This window comes from Bombyx mandarina, chromosome 11 (assembly GCF_030267445.1).
Source record: "Bombyx mandarina strain Sakado chromosome 11, ASM3026744v2".
Lineage (NCBI taxonomy): Eukaryota > Metazoa > Arthropoda > Insecta > Lepidoptera > Bombycidae > Bombyx > Bombyx mandarina.
The window spans coordinates 17,764,808-17,785,775 of record NC_143218.1 but is presented as its reverse complement, the minus strand read 5'-3'; the positions used below and the strand labels follow the sequence as shown (position 1 = coordinate 17,785,775).

Below are 20,968 nucleotides of genomic sequence, written 5' to 3'. Positions count from 1 at the left end.
CATAAATTTCCAATATTTATTATAATTTATTATAACAGTTGTTGACTTCATTTAATTCTGAAATGGGAGAGATTTTTTATAAAGATTTTATTTCATCCTTTATCATCTCATCTCATTTCGTTTAATTTCATCTCATTTAATTAATGTCTCAAATTGATCATCTTAATTTAATTTAATTTCATGTTATCATTTTTCATAAAAATAAGATTAAAAATTAACATAAGACTTGACCTAAAGGTCTTAGTTACCAGGTCATAAACTCTCTTAAACGATATCATAATAATATGTAGATCGATAGATGATCTAAATAGTCCTTTATCTAAGTAGTTTTAAGACTCATTTCCATTATTATATTATGGTTTTACATAAGATCTGACTAACAAAGACATTATTACGCAGTAACGAATACAGTGACTGGTATAAATAAACATTAAAAGATAATTATAGAATAATATTGCGTTGTATTTATCTTTTTATAGCGTAGAAGACAGGTGAACGATCTCACGGGCCATCTGGTATTAAGTGGTCCCAGAAGCTTATAGACATCACAAAAATATCGTATATGACAAAATATTCATTCTGTTCTGATAGAATTCGACAATGGTGCGGACACGGCTGGACTATTTTTTATTTCAAATCTTGGAAGATACCTAATGCCATTGTACTTTGCACCTTAAATGTATGTAATAAATTTTAATATGACATGGTTTCTTTTCGTGTATTTCTGTATTGCATAGTCATCTTTGGATTGTTAAGTAACATAATTACCGAAAGCATTTCTGAAGTAACAAATCATTCAAATGTGGCCTTAGAATTGAATACAGTAAACAATGAGGTACATTGTATTACAAACTTTAAAGCGTCTCTAAAGACCTCAGATCCAACAAAGGAACGGGGATCAAGGTCAAAAGTTACATATTCATTTACAATTATAATAATAATAATAATAATATAGCCTTTTATTCAGATCCATATTACAACTATATGACTAAATATAATATATAGAAAACTTGAATTTTATTTTAAACCTTAATCTAGCCTATTATTTGAATTTTTCTTATTTTCTGCAGATCTGTTTGCCAATCGACAAAGGCCTCCTCCAACCTTTTCCACTCATGTCTTTCTTGAGCCACTCTGTTCCACGTGACGCCTGCCACTTTTCTTATGTCGTCATTCAATTCTATAAGATTTTCTTCATTCTTCAGCGTGAGTACGTTCAGGGCTGCGAGGTATATTTTTGTGTCTTTGTAGTTTTTTTTTTTTTGTATTGTTGGAGGGTTGTGGTCTTTATCCCCTACGAGGACCAGTCGGCTTGGGGGAAGAGGTATTTCTTCTGTTTATTTGTTTTCATAGTTTGTTTGGATTTTCCGTTTACCGGTTAATTGCTATTTTTATTGAGTGTAGGTTTGTTGGTAAATGAGTTCGATCTAGGTCGCATTGCATCAAAGGCATTTATCCTGATAACTTTCGCAGAGCATAGTGTTTGCTGTTTTCTGGGTTGCCTTTTGGAAGGTGACGGTGAGATAGTTGGTTCCCTTTTCCTTTTTTCAGTGTTGGATTCTTTTACTACTAATTTGTCGTAAATCAGAAAAGCTATATTTCCCTTTTCTCTCTCTTCCTTCAACCGTGGTAGCAGTGCTTTCTTTTCTCCAAAATTTCCTTCGAGAAATCCTCCGATACATAAATGTTCTTTAAGCTCTTTCAATTCTTCATAATTTCATCTTTTCTCCAAGCGTTTATAAAGGAACATAGCACCGGCCTTGATTTATTCTGAACTATATTTTTTCCCAAGCGGTATAATTTGTTTATTTCGGATTGCTCTATATATATGTTTAGAGCTTCTTTGAAGGTCATCTTGATATTATTAAATAGCTCCAATATTGAGTTTTCCTTTTCTTCTAGCCCGAAAATAATTATGTTGTTACTTTTCTTTTCTCTTTTCAAATATTCCATCTCTTTCTCTAGATCGCTAACTTTTTGTTTTAATTGTTCGTTTTCTTCAATTATAGGAGTAAGTTTTTCATCCATTCTATCCATTATTGTTTTTAATAAGTGATTCAGTTAGTTCAGCTGTTTGTTTTTGCATTTCCATCTTCCTATTATCAAATAACAGTTTAAATTGTTCTTCCATATTTTTGTGTAGTAACGTGGAATGGAACGCAGTATAGTAGATGACACTACTTTTCATGCACCGGCAACACTAGAACCAATGCCAACCCAACAAACTGACATTAAGTATTTTTGTTTTTTTAGTTGTAGGCTAGAATAGTATTTATTCTATTTGGCAGGTTTTGTGAAAGTTGTTGTGGATTTTCTTCTGGAGTTTTCTGAACAGATCCTGTTAATATTCCAAGGATTTATTTCTTCTGCGTCCCTCGAAGCACCAATTAAGTGGTTTTTAACAGTGTTTACGACTAAACCAACTTTTTACTATTTTTTTAAATACGATTTGTTACAAATAGAATCACAGTGATGTTTACACTTCAACGACCGGAAACGGACTCCTCATTTATTTTCATTTACAATTAAATTTGGTAAAATAATTATTAGTACACCAACAAGATAACGCATGTCTCAGAACTATGTATGACTTTGGTACAGTAGATAAAACTCATTCAGACTGATAAGTTGAGATAAACATAGTACAGTGAAATGCATATCAGTAACTTCCCATTTTCTTTGCTGTTTTTACACGCACGTAATCTGATGCGGCCATGATGTATTGGCAACAACGAACCCACTGAGTTTCTTACCGGATCTTCTCAGTGGGTCGCGTTTCCGATTCGGTGGTAGCTAGTGGCTAGTGTTAGCAACTTCGCAAGGTTTGAGCCTCCTGAGCTCACCTACTCGTCCGGTAACGCTGATATAGCCTCTCAAGGCTATCAGCATAGGTAGAAAAAAAAGCAATAACGCATTTTGACCAAAACACGGAATGCCAACTCCGACTTAGTACACGTCACTCGTTCCTAGATCTGAGGTTGAAATATCGAATGTAAATAAGTTAGCTTAGTTATTTTAAGTAAACAATTTACAGTCGAAGATCAATTCGTAAGGACGATGAACTCTTGAGAGTTCCGAAATGTTAAAGATTGTAGAACAGCAGGTCTAAAAATCTCCGCCGTGCACATTTTTATACGTATATTGATGAATCGAAGCTATCGTTATTTAAAATCTTTAATTGTTTTGAAGTATTGATGCCTTTTATCTTATTTTTTATTTTATTACTAGCTGATCCGGCAGACTTCGTCGTGCCTCAATCGATAAATAAAAGACTTAAACTTTTGTATAAAATAAACTTAAAACAAACAAAAGGAATCCGTCCGACGGGGGACACATCAAAGGAAAAACAAAATTGACATTTTTATTTAATTCCGAACATTTTCATATCTTTATTTACCTTTTAAACCTTCTCTGGAGTTCCACAAATAATTCAAGACCAAAATTAGCCGAATCGGTCCAGCCGTTCTCGAGTTTTAGCGAGACTATCGAACAGCAATTCATTTTTATATACAGTCAAACCTGGGTAAGTGAGAACTGGATAAGTGAGAAAATGAAAAGAATGAGAGTAATCGCCAGGACCCGTCATTTTAAGCTCCTAAAACCTCTATTAGCGAGAAACAGAAACTTTTGTAAGAGACAGCCGTTTTTCCCTCATGGACCTCCGTAAGTGAGACTGCTACTTATCTATACCTGTATAAGCGACAGTCGAGCTGTATTTAGTTATAGTATTTAGGAGAAACAAATGACAAAACAAATTACAAATGTAAGACCTGCTATTTTATGACTCATTATTAACTTTCGTGGAACTTCCTTCCATTGTTTTTGTATTGTTTTTACCTCAATATTGAACCTGTTCTATTTCGTGGAACTAAATAAAGTAGTTATTTTATCGCATTCTTTTCGAATGGACACGTGTGCCTGTGTACTTTTCTGTTTGTCGGACTTACTCAGCTTATCGTAAATCAATTGTGAAGGAATCTTCTGTTCTGCATCATGTCAAAACGGAAAATTAAAGTACTGTCATTAAGTGATAAACTTAAAATACTTACTGATTTGAACTAAAATAGTGAATGCGTTTGAATCCGGAAAATCGCGAAACGAAATTCAGAGGGAGCATTAGCGAGAAACTCGGGTTAGTGAGAAACCTCTATAAGCGAGAATGAGATTGTGCTCCCTTGAACTCTCGCTTATCCAGGTTTGACTGTATATATATTTTTATTTTATACTATAATTACCACCAATCTTTTATAATATAATATTAGAAAGCGGCTGAGAACCGTATCAGTAAATTATTTTAATTCGATTTTAGAAAGTCCGGATAATTTAAGTTTAGAAGTAAGTATGTATTAAAACCAAAATCAATGTTTATTTATTCAAATACATTCATATTATTGGAATATTCATATAATTATACGCTTCTAAATAATCTAGCATAGGTTTCAGTGTAGTTACAACGGCTGCCCCACCCTTCAAACCGAAATTCATTACTGCTTCACGACAGAAATAGACAGGGTGGTGGCATCTACCCGCGCGGACTCACAAGAGGTCCTACCACCAGTAATTACGCAAATTATAATTTTGCGGGTTTGATTTTTATTACACGATGTTATTCCTTCACCGTGGTAGTCAATCGTGAGCATTGGTTGAGAACGTATTTCATTAGAAAAATTGGTACCCGCCAGCGGGATTCGAACACCGGTGCATCGCTAGATACGAATATCCTTTAGGCCGTGACGACTTCAAATATCTCAAGATATGTGGCGACATTTACGTCGTAGATGTCTATGGGCTCCGGCAACCACTTCATACCAGGTGGGCCGCGAGCTCGTCCACCCAAATAAGCAATTAAATAAATAAAAAAGTTCAGTGTACACGGTATGAACTCGTGTCGAGACTCTACGCGACGAGAGCGGACGAGTCACACGTGACAACAAAACGAGCGTGTAAAGCTGGCATGACATGACATAAAACATTGATAACATACTGCAATCGATGGTTCGGCAGCGAGCTTGTGGCATCTCGCATGAGAAGCACGAGCGACGCAATTATGTCACGAACGACACGAGCGCAAATTAAACTAGCAAATTGGATTTTTTCATTACTTAGATTAGTGGCAAAGCTCACGGTTAACCTAGTGGTAATTGTTACTGGAGCCCATAGACATCAGCAACGTAAACGCCGCCATCCACATCGAGATATAAGTACTGCTTGAGGCAGAAATTAGGCAAGGTGGTGATACCTACTCGTGCGGGCTCACAAGACGCCCTACCACTGGTACTTACGTAAAATATAATTGTCAATCAAATTTGACCAAGCAAATAACGTAAGCACAATTAATAATAATTTAAAACCATGATTAAATTTCAGAGAGAGTCATTAAAATCTATGGGCTTAGTACGTAACTTGCACGGAGCAAACAGAATATCGCATGAATCACCGCGTCAGTCTTAGCCGGCTCGATAGATTCGAGTTTTGAAAACTGAATCGACAATTACAAAACTGGTATTCGAAACACGTTCTCCATGGCATTCACGAAGTTATTATTCTGTACTATTTTAATGTAACAGCCACGCCTCGTGACTTATATTTTTTTTTGTCGTCGATATTAAGACTATATGAAATCGAAATTTCTCGATCTGTTTGGCGGTTAAAATCAAGCTGGTCGGTAAGCGTAGTAAAATTCATTAAATACCCCAAGCTGTCGAAACTTTTTTTAATTTTTTTTTATTGCTTAGATGGATGAACGAGCTCACAGCCCATCTGGTGTTAAGTGATTACTGGAGCCCATAGACATCTACAACGTAAATGCGCCACCCACCTCGAGATATAAGTTCTAAGATCCCAGTATAGTTACAACGGCTACCCCACCCTTCGAACCGAAACGCATTGACTATTAGACGCTACCCATAGCAAGTCGGTGACGCCATTAGAGACATTTTCAGTACCTACTGCCAAATTTACAAACGTTAACCCTGATACGATTATAATAAGAGCATATTTACATTTGGAAGATGTCAATCGTGCGTAATTTAAATAAATTAAAATACATAACGTTTTTATTGGAATTTGAGGTTTTGGGAAAGCAAGAAAGATTGGTTTTTTTTTGTATGGTTTCAATTACATATTGAAGGTTATTTAATTGTAAACATAATTATTTAAAGGGTTCCTATCACGATTTTTGTTTTTAATAACTTTCCGATATTTCTACACAATCCATTCGTGATATCAGCTTGTAAAAAGAAAAATCATGGTAAGAATCGGCATTAATAATAATATTAGCTATTTTATATTTTAATGTTGTGTTCACAGTTTACACGGATGAGTTTGAAATTTTTGAAACTGAAACGTTACAAGTACTGAAAATGAACGAAAAAGTTTCTCCGACATGTAAACAACAATGTATAATCAATTGTTATTACGGTATCGCAATAAAAACGGTACAAAAAATGTTGTTTCGCAGGTTGTCTGCCGGCTGGCGCCTTCATACCGCGAGTGGCGATGGCGGGAGAGGGGACTCGAGGGGAGGGGTGCTGCGGGGGGTGTGGCGCTCAGCACCGAGTGAGGTCAACCTCGGTGCATCGTAGTGATGTAGATCACATTTTATAATTAATTTCGTTGCTTAATTATTATTCTGCAAAAAGTGACAATAGTCTAACTGATGGGACAAAAGTGGAGACCCCAAGCGAATAATCAATTCTAGAGTTTTTTCATTGCTTATATTATTGGACGAGCTCACAGCCCACCTGGTGTTAAGTGGTTACTGGAGCCCATAGACAGATGTCGTATGGGCTCCGGTATTCGGATCCTTGAGATATAAGTTGTAAGGTCACAGTATTGTTACAACGGCTGCCCCACCCTTCAAACCGAAACGCATTACTGCTTCACGGCAGACATAGGCAGGGCAGTGGTACTTACCCGTGCGGACTCACAAGAGGTCCTACCACCAGTAAAATAGGGTAGGAACGTACATATGACACATTTTTATGTAGTCGTGTGCTTAATGTAGGTCAACGTATAACTTTAAGTATAAAGGAAGAATTTAATAGTAATATTCAACTACAAAAAATAAATTTTGAAAAAATATCTGAAATGTCACGGGTTTGGTTGTTCTTTGTACGTTAATTGGGAATAATTATGTAGTATATCTGGTAAATCTTTGCGTACGTATAGATACACTATAGTTTTCACCTACTTTAATGGTCAACATTTTGTTAACATAAATTAAAATCTTTGTCGGATTTCAATAGTACACGACGATAAGCGAAATAACAAAGTTGAACGTTACGTTCCCAGCACTAGTGTGGACCGTCTTTACCTCCTCATCCCGCGTTCACCCCCTCTCTAGTATAAAAGCGCGGGCCGACACGCGCGCCGCGTTTTTCGTTAGTGAGCTTCCATGTAACCGAGTACTGCGATACGCTCGATACCACGCGCCACAAATATTGTGAAAGTGCTGCTTGTTGTACGTGATTTGTAGAAGTGAGAGTACATTTGCCGCGAACGAGTCGCGAAGATTAAGAACAATTTCTAAACTATCGAATTCGGGAATTGTTTGTGAATTCGTCACAGGAGTGGGTTCAATGGAAGCGAGGTTCGTAACTTGCCGGAGTTTCCAGCAGATCAAGCCGCCCGAAAAGACCCTAGCGCCGCAGCCGACGGTGAAGGGCCTACTGTCCAGATTCGGGAGCCAGGCTCAAGCACTTTTCGCCCCCAAGAAGACACGTTTTGGTTCTTCGGTGGCCATCCACAAACTCCGCGAGACCAAGTGGTTTAAGCACGATGAACAGAACATATTATGCGCTGTTCTGGAATCAGGATTCATCCTCGAAGTGCGAGCTCAAGACCCTTTGCCGCCAGATTCGACTCTCTCACCAGACTACCATATGTACGCCGTCGCCATGTGGAAGAAGGGTAAAGGTGCGTACAGTTTTCGATCATAGATTAGTATTGAACCACTTTTGACTGATTTACGAATTGCGAAACATTTATTGAAATGAGGGCGTTATAGCCAGTGCATATGCGTGTACAATACGAGTCTCGAGGCGAGACTAAAATTTACTAAATAAAGTTGGCATGGTGCAGTCATGGCCGCACGTCGCGTCGCCGGTCGCATACACAATAGCATTTGTAAATAATTCATGTAGAAACGTTTACGCCTACGCTTGAATGTTTACATTAATACCAGCGTGTGATGAATTTAAAATGTAATGTTAATATATGTCCGGTCTATTTAAGATATATCGATGAATGGATAGTGCCTTGCACTAAAGATTAATTTCGTTCCTTAATCAAATGCTATCTAATTTTCCAACAGAAAAAACAAAGAACCCCGAACAGATAGACGTGTACACGGTTCAACAGAAAGGTGTGAGAAAACGTGTGATAAAAACAACGTTAAGCGCATTCTGGAAGCAAGACTCTGTTATACGCATCAACAACGTGGACGACAAACAGGAGACACCGAACAGCGAAAAAGATATCAGATCTAAGGTGATTAATTATAACCAAATCGTTCTCTATGAGTCCACACTAGCATACGTACCAATGCAAAAAAAAATCGACACTTTATCAATACATTCTTGAAAAAATCCCCTAATTTTACGAGTCGCGTCAATTTTTACGATAAGATAATCTATGCCAAGTCCATACGTGGCCTTTAAGTTTGTAACAATGTTGAAACGCTAAAAAATCTTCAAAGCAACCTCAGAAGGAACTCATTAATTTTAAACTCGTTTCGAAGGAAATGACATAACACAACCTTTAGATTCACGTGTTAAATTTTTAAATGATTTCATAATGTTGTGTTAATAACGCTACCGGTTGATACTATAAAAACGATTGAATGTTTACGAAACATACAATATAAACTGTGAAGTAAACATTGTTGATAATTCGATCGTGAAGACGTGACTCTCAATTGGTTCGGCGAAGATTTTTTTATCTGTAAACGTACTCCATTTTAAATGCAAATCTAGTTTGCCTCCTTTGCACAAAAAAAGGGTTCGATGAAATATTAACGCTTCAATGCCTTTTCCATATTTTCTAGAAAATTCTATCCGATAAATTTCTTATCAGAATTTTTGTTTAATTTCACGCAAGTCCGAGCCCTTAAGTCTATCAGCACATTTTCTGGAACTTTCAAGTTCTCTTTTCGAAAACGTAGGCCTTCGTCAGCATTGGAAACCATCTTATTTCAGATGATGAAAGCATCGTCGCTTTCGTTTTATGCATACTGTGGGCACAATTGAACGTTCGGACGGCTACTAAGGCGAAGCTTCTACTGATTGCAGTTGGATATGGCAACTAAGTCCAGATTCGAGAGAAACTGGCATAATACCCTGCATTTCGTCCATTGGTGCCGTTACGGTGAGACGCCGCAAGAAGCTCGCATGAGACAGGTAATTTAAACCCACATAATTCAACATTCGATGATGTTCTAGAATTCTTTATAGTCGAGCTGTTCATACCTACTAGCGGAAATAGCGAACCAGCGTCATTTGTAATACACAAAAAACACGTTCTTGCACTTCATAGGCTTTTATTATCTGCACGTTACTGTATTTATAAATTATCAATTTCTTTTAATTCACATTAAGGAGAATGCATGCCGTTGCGAGTCAACTAACGGAAGAACTGTAAAACTGTCCATTCCTTTGATCGGATAATTAAATTTCGCGAAACACGAAATACAGCTTTTCATTTGTTCCGTGAGTAAAACTTATTGCGAGACGAAATGGATCATCGCAAATCATCCAGCTTTCTGTATGTTCACGCCTATCCTGTTTAAGTTTGCTTCGTTGTGAACTCCAAGTACGGGCCATTGAAATTAAGGGGAGTACCGGACTACCGGCGATCGTTCACGCATCTTGCATGGGGTCTTGGGACAGAAGTAAAAAAAAAAAGATCGCACAAAGGAACAATTTTGTTTACAGATCAGCTTAACGACGTCGAAAACACCTATGATTATCATCTTTTGATGGTAACTCTTGAGGCGCTTTGGACCCTTACAGCTGACAACAAGATACCGGTGAGAGTTTCGTTATTAAACAACGGGTGTTAGAAAGTGCTAATTCAATGTGCCCACTCTTTTTAAATGTTTATTTTTTTCTAATCCATCATTAGAAAGTCTATTTGTTCACTAATGTTGTGTAGTTTGTGTTTGTGTTTAAAATATAACTCTACGTTGTGTATTATTCATGTGCGACGAATTTTGGTATCATTTTATGTGTTCCATGTATATAAACGAATAATTAAAGTGGTCGAGAACATTATATTTTACGGCAAGAAATACTTCGATCCGACCACAAACACGATTCTTCAAGCTAAAAGTACATTCACCTCGACTTACGTATAGGAACGAATCTATTAAATTCTTGATTAATCACTTCGTAACGATAATAACAATAATTTGAAAATGGTCCACTTTTTTAATTCGTTTTAGTTTTTATTTTAATTATTAAATTGTTATTGCGTAAGACGATGTCATAATTGAACGCCAAACATTATCTAATATTAGTAATATCATTCTATAATTAAAATTAATTGCTTTTTGTTGTACAGGTATATGCAATAATGTGTTTTGATTTGAAAGTGGGGCAGATTTTCAATACCATAATATACTACCGAGACTTCGAATATTTTTTTATTGCATTGATTAATCTCATGGCCCTCCTGGAGTAAGTGGTTACCGGTGCTCACTCAATACATCAACAATGTAAATGCCGTCACCATAAATAAAATAATACAGTTTTTTTGCCGTTTTCAGACATCTAGCAAAAAATGTTTACTAGTAAATCAAAAATGTACAGCAAATTTTACAAGATAAACCATTTTAGGAATGTTTAAAGAACATATGCGTAATTTTTTTTAGTACATAATGTCTAAACAGCATAAAACAATGTAGGGCTTAGTGTTTGGTTATATCTGATTTATCAGTTTCTTTTTATAAACCGCTCCACGAATATTGATAATAAATGAAATTATTATCAAAATTGAAATCATTAAAGAAATAAAAGGTATTAAAAGAACGCACTGCCAACTCTGTGACAAATAACAGACGATCAAAGTAAGATATAAAATAATTCTTTAAAACTTTAATGTTACGTTATTTTAAAAATGTTATTCTATTAAAAACGATGCCATATAACTTTAAAAATAGCGTATTTACTGGATACGTAATCATTTACCGACCTGCGCAACTGTTCTAACATTCAATTGTTTTTCTTTAGTCACTGTTGTCAGGTTGTAAGCTTAATCTTTTATATTTCTTACATTTTATATATTACTAAGCCAGGCAGATTTTCATCTGCGAAAAATCAAACCGATTGCAGCGCCCCCCCCAACGCATACAAGAACTCACACAACACACACACAAAAACATGAAATTGATTCCGTTTAGTTCAGTGAAAAATAAGCGTAGTGAACGATGAAATATTTTTTTCGGAATTCAATTCTTTAAGTTGTTTTTGTATCATTGTTAAGCGGATCATCCGCAAATAATATACACATATGTATATATATTTATTTATACATACGTTTATGTGTGTTTAAAAGTACGTAACTTCGCTAGATTCAAGGAAGCGACAACATCAAAATGTATACTGTTTAAAAATAAACATTTATTATCTGATTCTGCAATTCATAAGTTTTAGATTCGGAACAAAAGATTTACGTAAGCAGTAACATGAATCATCATCATTGTATTTACGTTGTTTAATTGTTATTTTGAGAATTACTTCAGAAATTCACTACAATATTCAATGTTGGACACAAATAAGAACTTTAATACAATCAAATAAAGTTCCAATTAAATATCAATTTCTTTTTATGATACACACAGCACCGTAATATAAAGGACAGAACAAATGTTTATCTACATATAATTTTCAAAATCGAAGCTATCACAAAAATGTCGTTACTTCACGGTTATTAGCATAGGGACTTAAAACTCTGTAAACTTGAGAAATAACACAATAGGATTAGTTTATACTTGAAACAAAACGTTAGTAAATAATAATTAAAAATCAAAACAAAAAGGCGAATAAGTAAATTATGGTAATTTGATTATTAAAGGCATAATCATTAGAAAAGACACAATATAATATAGTCGCAAATGAAAGCTCATATTATGGACGCGTAAATTTAAATCTACCTACATAATATATCTTTCTTAGCAACCAAATGTAGTGATAAATATCGCATTATCAAAGTTATTATTTTTCCCGACGACAATTTTTTCCAATCTAAAAGATATCGGATTATGACGTAGTTTTAAGATCAGGTATTCACAAATTCCTTTTCAAAGTTCAACGGTATTAACAGTTTCAAATTGCACTGCTATTATTGGTTAATGACGGCAGGACTTATAAGGTGGGTAGTTTACTTGTCAGTCTATGTAAACAAAGAGATTTCATTGGTGGCAGACGATCATTTGTAACTAATTAAGAATTCGTTGTGACATTTTAATGACTTTAGATTTTTAGTAAACGATTGTACAATAACAATTTGTATGGTCTCACTAATGACTTTTGTGTTAATGTTTAAGGTTTCACGTGATATGTATGTAGTTTTTGCGTTTTCATTCGCTTTGAATTGAAGTAGACGACAGCTACGCCTTCGAAATAAACTTAACAACGACTGCCCCACCCTTCAAACCGAAACGCATTACTGCTTCACGGCAGAAATAGGCAGGGCGGCGGTACCTATCCATGCGCATTCACAAGAGGTCCTACCACCAGTAATTACGCAAATTATAATTATGCGGGTTTGATTTTTATTACACGATATTATTCCTTCACCGTGGAAGTCAATCGTGAACAATTGTTGAGTACGTATTTCATTAGAAAAATTGGTACCCGCCTGAGATTCGAACAATCGGTGCATCGCTCAACACGTATGCACCGGACGTCTTATCCTTTAGGCCACGACGACTTCATAAGAAAATAATCTTAAAGAATCCAGTTTATCAAACATTTTTTTAGTACTAATGAAAGATTTCGTTGTTACAGATTAGCGAGTCTCTTAAATGGGGCAACGTTGGGATGAACATGGGCGTGATGCTCGTCAGCCAACACAACAAAAGGGACAAGGCAAAGTCAGTTTGAGAAAAGCATTCCAGCGGCAACACCGCTGGCAAATATTCATGCTACGCTTGCTTCAGATGGCCAACATCAGAAATCGATTACGTATGACAGATTATTCGTGGTCGTACTAAGCAGCTCTGTATAGTTCCTCGTTTTTTGAATTTCAACTTGGTTAATACTATTTTATTTGGAGTATTTCTCTGTTCTGCCAGTATACGTTTTAATTTTTTTTCAAAAATTCGTCGCCTATATTCGAGAACAGTTTTTACTGTAGTATTCAAAAGTATTTTAATTAAAACGATCTTTTCTATTAATTTCGCTAGTATAACAGTATGTAAAGAAAAAATTAAGAAAGAAAATATGAAACATTCCTAAGTAAGAAACAAAAAAAGACGCCAATCGGCTCGAAACTATTATTTTATTATTTATGTCATAGTTTATGTCATATTATTATGTCATGTCATAGTTATTACTAACTCTTGATATTACTGGGTTAACATCGTTGTTTATCTTAAGCGAATTGTAGTTAGCTAACACAACATAAGATTTAATTAGGCACCAGGAAATTATAGAAAGCATTTTCCACATAAAAAAAAAAGTTGTAAGAAATTGAAATGTTTAAATTCGTTATTGGACCATAAATTTGGACCAACAAATAATGATCGTCATCAATTTCATTTTGTTAGTCGATGCAGTACTTACTTTAAATTCAGTTCGACTAACATCACAAATTTGACATTTAACCGACAATTCTACTTTTTTAATCCGACCTTTTTCGTTTTTAAAGTTCATCCAATTTGAATTAAGAACGATTCATTTTGGTGACATAAATTTTAATTTAGAATCCGTGTTTGAATTGACATTTCGAATTTGACATGTTACTGTTTTTTTTTTTCTTCTTTTAAAGTTGTGCCTACTGCTCTTATGTTTGGCTGTAAGTTTTTAATGACAATATTTAAGGTCTGAGAGTGACGACCTAGTCCTGAAAATTACTTCAACAATATCTATTACAAGACTGTATTATCATTTTCTTAAAACTTCGACTTAAACAGAATTTACTGCTCAAGGACGTTTAATATTCATAATTTTTGCCGCCTAAGTCACTGATAAGACTTCGGTTGGATTTTTACATGATTATTTTACATAATTAGATGTTTACGTTGATCGTGACCATGCTGACTGTTGTGAATGTACTAGTGTAAGTTTTGAATGTTCTATTTATGTATAATGAAGAATTTTTTAAACGATTAAATGATTAAAAGAAAATTGGGTTTTTTTTAATCGATATTTCGATTTTATATTCGTAGGTGAAATTGGTTGAATATCAAAACGTTTATCATCGTACGATGAAAATGAAAATTGAAAAACAAACCAATGTTTTTTTCACTTGTTTTATTACTTTGATTTTGATGTTGTACCGAAATAATAATATAATGTACAGAATTAAGAGGCGAAAAGTTGTTCTCTTCGCTAAAATGGTTTATGTTGTAATCAACTTTAGCTTTATGAGTTCAATTCAGTTCATTTGTCTAAGTTTGAATCTACAACAATAATCTGGTAATAGCGTAATAACGTAAGACCTCACACTAATTGGCTTCCTTTGCTTAGGAATGCTCGGTGGATACCGTCTGGCTGTGACCCTTGTGCCTTATTATGTATTAAAGAGACGAATACATCACTGCATTAATCTTTTAGGGATGTGTTTCAATTTTTAAACCTAAAACTGAAACTGCATACCGTATTAAAGGGTTGAATACATTACTGCATTTATTTTTTAGGGATGTGGTTCAATTTTTAAACCTAAAACTGAAACTGCATACGTCAACTCCTAACACGATTTTCAGTTAATGAGATTTGAATCAATTTCGGTCAAAGGCTACTTTGATGTTTGACAGCAATCTTAATAACATTATTATTATTCGGGGCCCATAAATGTTGTTTGGCCTTGGTTCAGTTTAGCTGAATCAACTTCGACCATTTCAACGGTGGGCGTAGAGAAAGTTGTGCCCTTGTGTTTGTTGGTTTATTGTATTAGAAATTAAATAGGCAAATTTTTTCAATACACATAATTATTCGTCGAGTCTACATATTGTACGTCACCCCCCCCCCCTATTTCTACCGCGAGGCTGTTATGAGTTGCGTATTGAAGGACGGAACAGTTGTTATAATAATAATAATAATAATCATTTATTTCAGACCATATTTTAGCTCATATACCATATGTATACCATACTAACGAGAACACATGTCCCATTGGGGGTAGCGACAGTGGAGTCTGTGAGCTTCGATTTCCTTATGTTCGTGATTGGAAGAACTTCATAAAGCAAAAAAAGGTGCTCGTGCAAGTTAGTGCACGTGAAAGAAGTCAAACTTCTTTTGCGGTGTGTAATATTGTGGTTTTCTTCATTTTTCATCCTCAAATTTCTCTTGTAATAGGCAATGCTGTGTATCAGAGAAACGACTTAACTCGCTTTGTTCTTTCCCTATCTCCACGGTCGAGTGGTTTGCGAGACGCTCTGTCTATTTTCTCACTCTCGCTTTTCCTAAATTGTATATTTTCTCTCTAGCCGTAACGAATCTGTCGCGAGTTCAATTTTACTATCAACGCGCCTAAAAGGAGTTTCGCTTCAAAATGAGCGGAGTTAAATTAAAGACAGCTAATGTTTCGGCGTGACAAATCTATTAGATTTGCTTTAATAACGTGTCTGTGGCGGGTAGTCATCATACAACACAAGATATTTGACAGAGTATTGGCGGGAACGCGAGGAGTGAAGTTGTGTGATTTGTTTTATTTTGTCTATTTAGTGTTTCTTCGGGTTTAAATGTATAATAATGGTGGTTTATTAACTGTTTAATATCTGTGCGAGTGCACAAATGTGGGAAAATGAAACAAAGCTGCTGGACGTAACTTCTCGGGTTCCTTCAAAAAGTCCACTGAAAAAATCTCAGTAAATGACCACAATTTTACTGCGATTATATTTCATCCCATATCATCTCATTAAATTTCATCCCAGTTGATTAATGTTTTAAATTAATCATTTTCATTTCATTTCACTCCATAATATCATTTTTCATAAAAATATGAATATAAATTAAAATAAGACATGACTTAAAGATCTCAGTTCCCAGGTCATAAAATCCCTTAAAAAAAAGATATTTGACAGATGCCTGAATCTCGCTTACAACGATTTCAAGATAAGCTTGCATAATGTACAAGTTCCGAACAACAACATTTGGACCGTCGGTGTATCGAACAATATCACCTGCTCAGTGGAAGATCTTCCCTTTGTCGTATACCTACAAATCTCGTTACGGAGCACACAAATTTCAATTTAACTTCAAGTACAGCAGACTCACCTCCCGCAGCAGCCCGAAGAGCATGTCGGTGGACAGTGAGCGCTCGTGAGCCTCGTCCATGATGATGGCGGAGTAGTTGTCCAGGTCCGGCTCCCGGAGCCCCTCGCGGAGCAGGATGCCGTCCGTCATGTACTTGATGACCGTGCTCGGGGATGTGCAGTCTTCGAACCGTATGGCGTACCCGACCTCGTCACCTGATCGACGTATTTTCAACACGCTCTTATTAGTTTGGTCTGTATGTAATGTACCTATTCTAGTAACATCGAAGGGCTGTAGTAGATTCGTCGAGCGAGTAGCAAAACTAACGGGGCTCAAGTTTGACGACGTTGCTAATACTACCGGATCGGAAACGCGACCCACTGAGAAGATCCGGCGAGAAACTCAGTGGGCTGTGTCTGTGGGTTAATTTAGTCGACGAGCCCTTCGTCGCAAGCGACGGGTTCGACGAGAATGATGACCGGTGCTTGAGGTACCTAAAAGCACTGTTAGTGGATCGGGAGGATACGAAATTAGGTTTTTTTTATTGCTTATTTGGGAGGACGAGCTCACAGCCCACCTGGTGTTAAGTGGTTACTGGAGCCCATAGCCACCTACAACGTAAATGCGCCACCCACCTTGAGATATAAGTTCTAAGGTCTCAAGTATAGTTACAACGGCTGCACCGCCCTTCAAACCGAAACGGATTACTGTTTCATGGCAGAAATAGGCGGGGCGGTGGTACCTACCCGTGCGGACTCACAAGAGGCCCTACCAGCAAAGGTTGTGTATGAGGTGCGTGCTCACCGAGGCGCGTGTGCATCTCGTCGGAGACCCGCTTGGCGACGGACATGGCGGCGACGCGGCGCGGCTGCGTGCACCCGATCATGCCGAGCCGGCTGAACCCCTCCTCGTGCAGGTACTGGGTGAGCTGCGTGGTCTTGCCGCTGCCCGTCTCGCCTGCCGGGGACGATTTATATTATATTAATTTATCTTATACTAGCGGCCCGTTCCGGCCCCGCTCGGGTTTTTAACAAAAATTTTAACGATATCTGATGTTGTTTTATTAAAAAAAAAAGAACACTTATTGCGGCATAGCTATAATAGTTAGATATACACTGTCGCGACTTTTTGTACATAATAATGTGCACTACAAAGTCGTAGTACATTCTTTTTTTCTATCATCAATAGTTTTCGCAAGGCACGCGATGTAAAGAATATTTTAGGTAATTTTTTTACACCTTGGGTTACATTATTGGAGTTTTAGTAAAGATCCCTAATTTTTTTCAAAAAAGATTATTGACTATGTCACTCAGGTATAGTGTAGCTTCCAAACAGTGAAAGAATTTTTGAAATCGGTTCAGTAGTTTCGGAGCCTATTCAATACAAACAAATACTCTCAGACACAGCCCACTGAGTTTCTCGCCGGATCTTCTCAGTGGGTCGCATTTCCGATCCGGTGGTAGATTCTGCGAAGCACGGCTCTTGCTAGGGTTCGTGTTAGCAACATCGTCAGGTTTGAGCCCCGTGAGCTCACCTACTAAAGTTAGGGTTACGCTGACATAGCCGCTAGGGTTATCAGCTTAGGTAGGAAAAAAACGAAAGAAAAAAAAAAAAAAAAACAATCAAACACATCTTTCTTCTTTATAATATTAAGTATAAGTATAGATATATTTTAAATGACATAGAAAATTAAATATACATAATATATTTTTTTAATACTTCATTAAAATATTGGACGCTACTCGTTGCTAACGCCCACACTGGCCTGTAACAGGTATATTACGCGCGTGTGTTCGAGTGCCACGCATTCACTCTCGCTCTGTCTCTTTCTAGTATGATAGCGTTAGACGTTCAACGCTACCTTTTTGGAAGTTGGAAGTCGCATTAGAAGTTTCACTTCAATAAACTTTACTCAAAACCCTGTTTCTAACGTGATAAAAACCTGCTCTCCTTTCCGAGCCGATCTGTGTGAACGGATCCTTATTCGAGAAAACCACGGGAACGATTCCAAGAAACCTTTCCTTTTAAATAACCACACATTTACAAAAATCTATTTATCAATTTAATATAACCAATTTAAGTTTAGCTCCCGTTTCAAACACCTTAACACCATGTATTATATACGCATCATCATCATTCAATCATCCGTGATTACTAAAATTGTATAGTATTCGCAACATCGAAACTAATTTAATGACAACAAAAAAGCGAGATTGAGCCGTAACAGTGGTAGTAATAAAGTTGAATATTGATCCGCCACCGGCGCCCCACCAGCCCGCGCTTTGCTCACCGACTATGATGACGACGTTGTTCTCCCGGATGACCTGCAGCAGCTCCTCCCGGACGGCGAACACGGGCAGGTAGCGTCTCTGTTCCGATATGGACATCTTCTTCACGAAGTCCGACTTCGATTCCGGTTCCTGAGCTTCTGAGAAAGAAAGAAAAATTTATAAAACAAATACATTGCGCGTCGAGTTGGCGGGCGAAAGCGGTGTCAAATGTTTCGTCTGTTAATTTTATTATAATGCTTCTGCTAGTAATTAATAGGGACTTAGTAACCGTTTGGCATATGTATAGGTATCGAAAAATGATACAAAATCACAGGATATGGCTTCTCATTTTCCTTCAAAACATCTACACTGGGACATTAAGGTTATCTCCTCTTATTTCATGTCAATCGAATACAAATTCAGATAAATCAACTTCATTTCATTCTGTTTTAATCATTTTATCATGTAACACAGAATTATTTTAATAATCGAATATTTTTACAAACACGATAATGACAACAATGCCGTCGCAAAAGCAGATTGCCAGATTAAAAAAAGGAAAGACTGCAAGGGCGCTCGCCAGCCGCTGCGCTTCACGTACCTTTATCTAAATGCTCCGCGTATTTGTAAGCTTCTCTTGTAGGGCCATCTTCGAGTTCTTCTTTTTCCCTCTGTATTCCCATGATATTGCCTGTATTAAAAAAAAAAAAAAAAACGTTATAATTTTAATCTATCTAGAAACGCTGTCATAGACAATAATGGCGGGTATCATTTACCTAGTTTAGTTCCCTCTAATTTCCAATGTTTCTTCTGAGCTTTTCGTCTCTCCTTTTGTTCTCGGAATGCTTTCACTAAGGCCGAGCCTTTGCGTGCGTTTACCGCCATATCCGATGTAGGATCTTTTACCTAAAAAGTTTTATTTTATAATATTAAACATACTTTCTAATCGATATCACGAAACTAAAACTATAAATTAATCGACTAAATATAAATTAATCATAAGTAATCACATGTAATCAAGTTTTAGTTTTTTTTTATTTTTTTTATTGCTTATATATTTTATATTTATATATTTTATTTTATTTTTGTTGTCAATGCACTATCAATTGCACCTATAATTGAGGTGACATCTGCCATGTATTTTGTCAGTTTGTGAATGTCTTGTATTCATAATCACTTTGTTGGTGCAACTAAATAAATAAATAAAATCTTATTTACTTATACATATATATTTATATATTTTTTACAATAGTGGCATTGCTCATCTCGATGAGCGACGATGACCACTCACCACTAGGTGAGGCGTAAAACTGGACTGCTTTCGTAGACAATAATAGTGAATACCGGACTCCCTCGACTTTAAACCATAATTTATGTCAGCCGTGCTTACTAATGAGGTTAAAGAATCAATATTAAAAAAATCTGAGCATACAAACGAAACTGCATTTTTTATGATTAAAGGATTACTGGTGGCCCGGAGGCCTTTCCAGTTTCACCAGGACAGGTGGGCAAGCAAGGGCTCGGTCAGGAGGGGTGGGATTTGCTAACAGCAGCCCGAGCGCGTCCGAAGGAGACCTAACAACTCAAGAGCAGCTGCATCGCGAATGAATCTACTACCGGATCAGAATCGCGACCCGATGAGAAGATCCGGCGAGAAACTCAGCGGGCTGATGCATGGGTTCAGATGCATATTTATTTCGCGGCGCGAGTAAGCAGGACGGTGACCCACGCGTGAAGCAGTCACGTGTTCCGTTTTGAAAGGGGGGGCAATGGATACACAATGCTACGAGACTTCGACTTCATGTGACCGAGGACTTTGGTGACCATATCACACCAGACGTACCGACAGCAATACAGACAGTAAGTTTACGTGAAGTTTATGCACACGTACCGGTATCACGGGCTCCGGCTGCTTCGTGAATATGATTCTTCCGTCGAGGAATGGGGGCACGATGTTGTGCACCAGTAGGTGGACGCGGTCAACGCTCTCCTGGAACACAGGACACAGAACTTATTGTACAGACTCTTTATGTTTCCCTGTTAGTTTTCTGTTATAATCTGTGACAAAAATAAATATAAACTGTACTTTAGGACTTTTTGGCGGGAACGCGAGGAGTGAAGTTGTGTGATTTGTTTTATTTTGCCTATTTAGTGTTTCTTCAGGTTTAAATGTGTAATAACGGTGGTTTATTAACTGTTTAATATCTGTGAAAGTGCACAAATGTGGGAAAACGAAACAAAGCCGCTGGGTGTAACTTCTCGGGATCCTCCAAAAAGTCC

The 20,968-nt window shown here is 36.7% G+C and overlaps 2 protein-coding genes and 1 pseudogene across 4 annotated transcripts in view; 1 reads left to right on the top strand and 2 right to left on the bottom strand.

The window, feature by feature from the left end:
* The window catches only part of l(1)G0007 (ATP-dependent RNA helicase l(1)G0007), a 117,079-nt gene that overhangs the window by 91,198 nt on the left and 4,913 nt on the right, over nucleotides 1-20,968 (bottom strand). The window contains exons 6-11 of one of the 2 annotated variants that reach the window (XM_028174781.2): nucleotides 20,580-20,678; nucleotides 19,465-19,594; nucleotides 19,290-19,379; nucleotides 18,709-18,846; nucleotides 17,223-17,375; nucleotides 16,440-16,633 (exon numbers count right to left, since the gene is read on the bottom strand). In XM_028174781.2, coding sequence (XP_028030582.2) covers nucleotides 16,440-16,633; nucleotides 17,223-17,375; nucleotides 18,709-18,846; nucleotides 19,290-19,379; nucleotides 19,465-19,594; nucleotides 20,580-20,678 — 804 coding nt within the window. The remainder of the gene's footprint in view (nucleotides 1-16,439; nucleotides 16,634-17,222; nucleotides 17,376-18,708; nucleotides 18,847-19,289; nucleotides 19,380-19,464; nucleotides 19,595-20,579; nucleotides 20,679-20,968) is intronic. The other variant, XM_028174784.2, reaches the window with a different exon arrangement.
* LOC114247371 (uncharacterized) lies at nucleotides 1,249-2,287 on the bottom strand (annotated as a pseudogene).
* Nucleotides 7,344-14,348, top strand: l(1)G0469 (lethal (1) G0469 NlpC/P60 domain-containing protein). Of its 2 annotated transcripts, XR_003624688.2 has the most exons (5): nucleotides 7,344-7,917; nucleotides 8,315-8,490; nucleotides 9,291-9,398; nucleotides 9,933-10,027; nucleotides 13,008-14,348. XR_003624688.2 is itself a non-coding variant. In XM_028174785.2 (4 exons), exons 1-4 carry the CDS (start codon nucleotides 7,581-7,583, stop codon nucleotides 13,101-13,103), a joined length of 717 nt encoding a protein of 238 aa, XP_028030586.1. In that variant the 5' UTR covers nucleotides 7,374-7,580; the 3' UTR covers nucleotides 13,104-14,348. The 2 variants fall into 2 exon arrangements, 1 of the variants encoding a protein (XP_028030586.1); XM_028174785.2 differs by lacking the exon at nucleotides 9,933-10,027 and having other exon boundaries at nucleotides 7,374-7,917.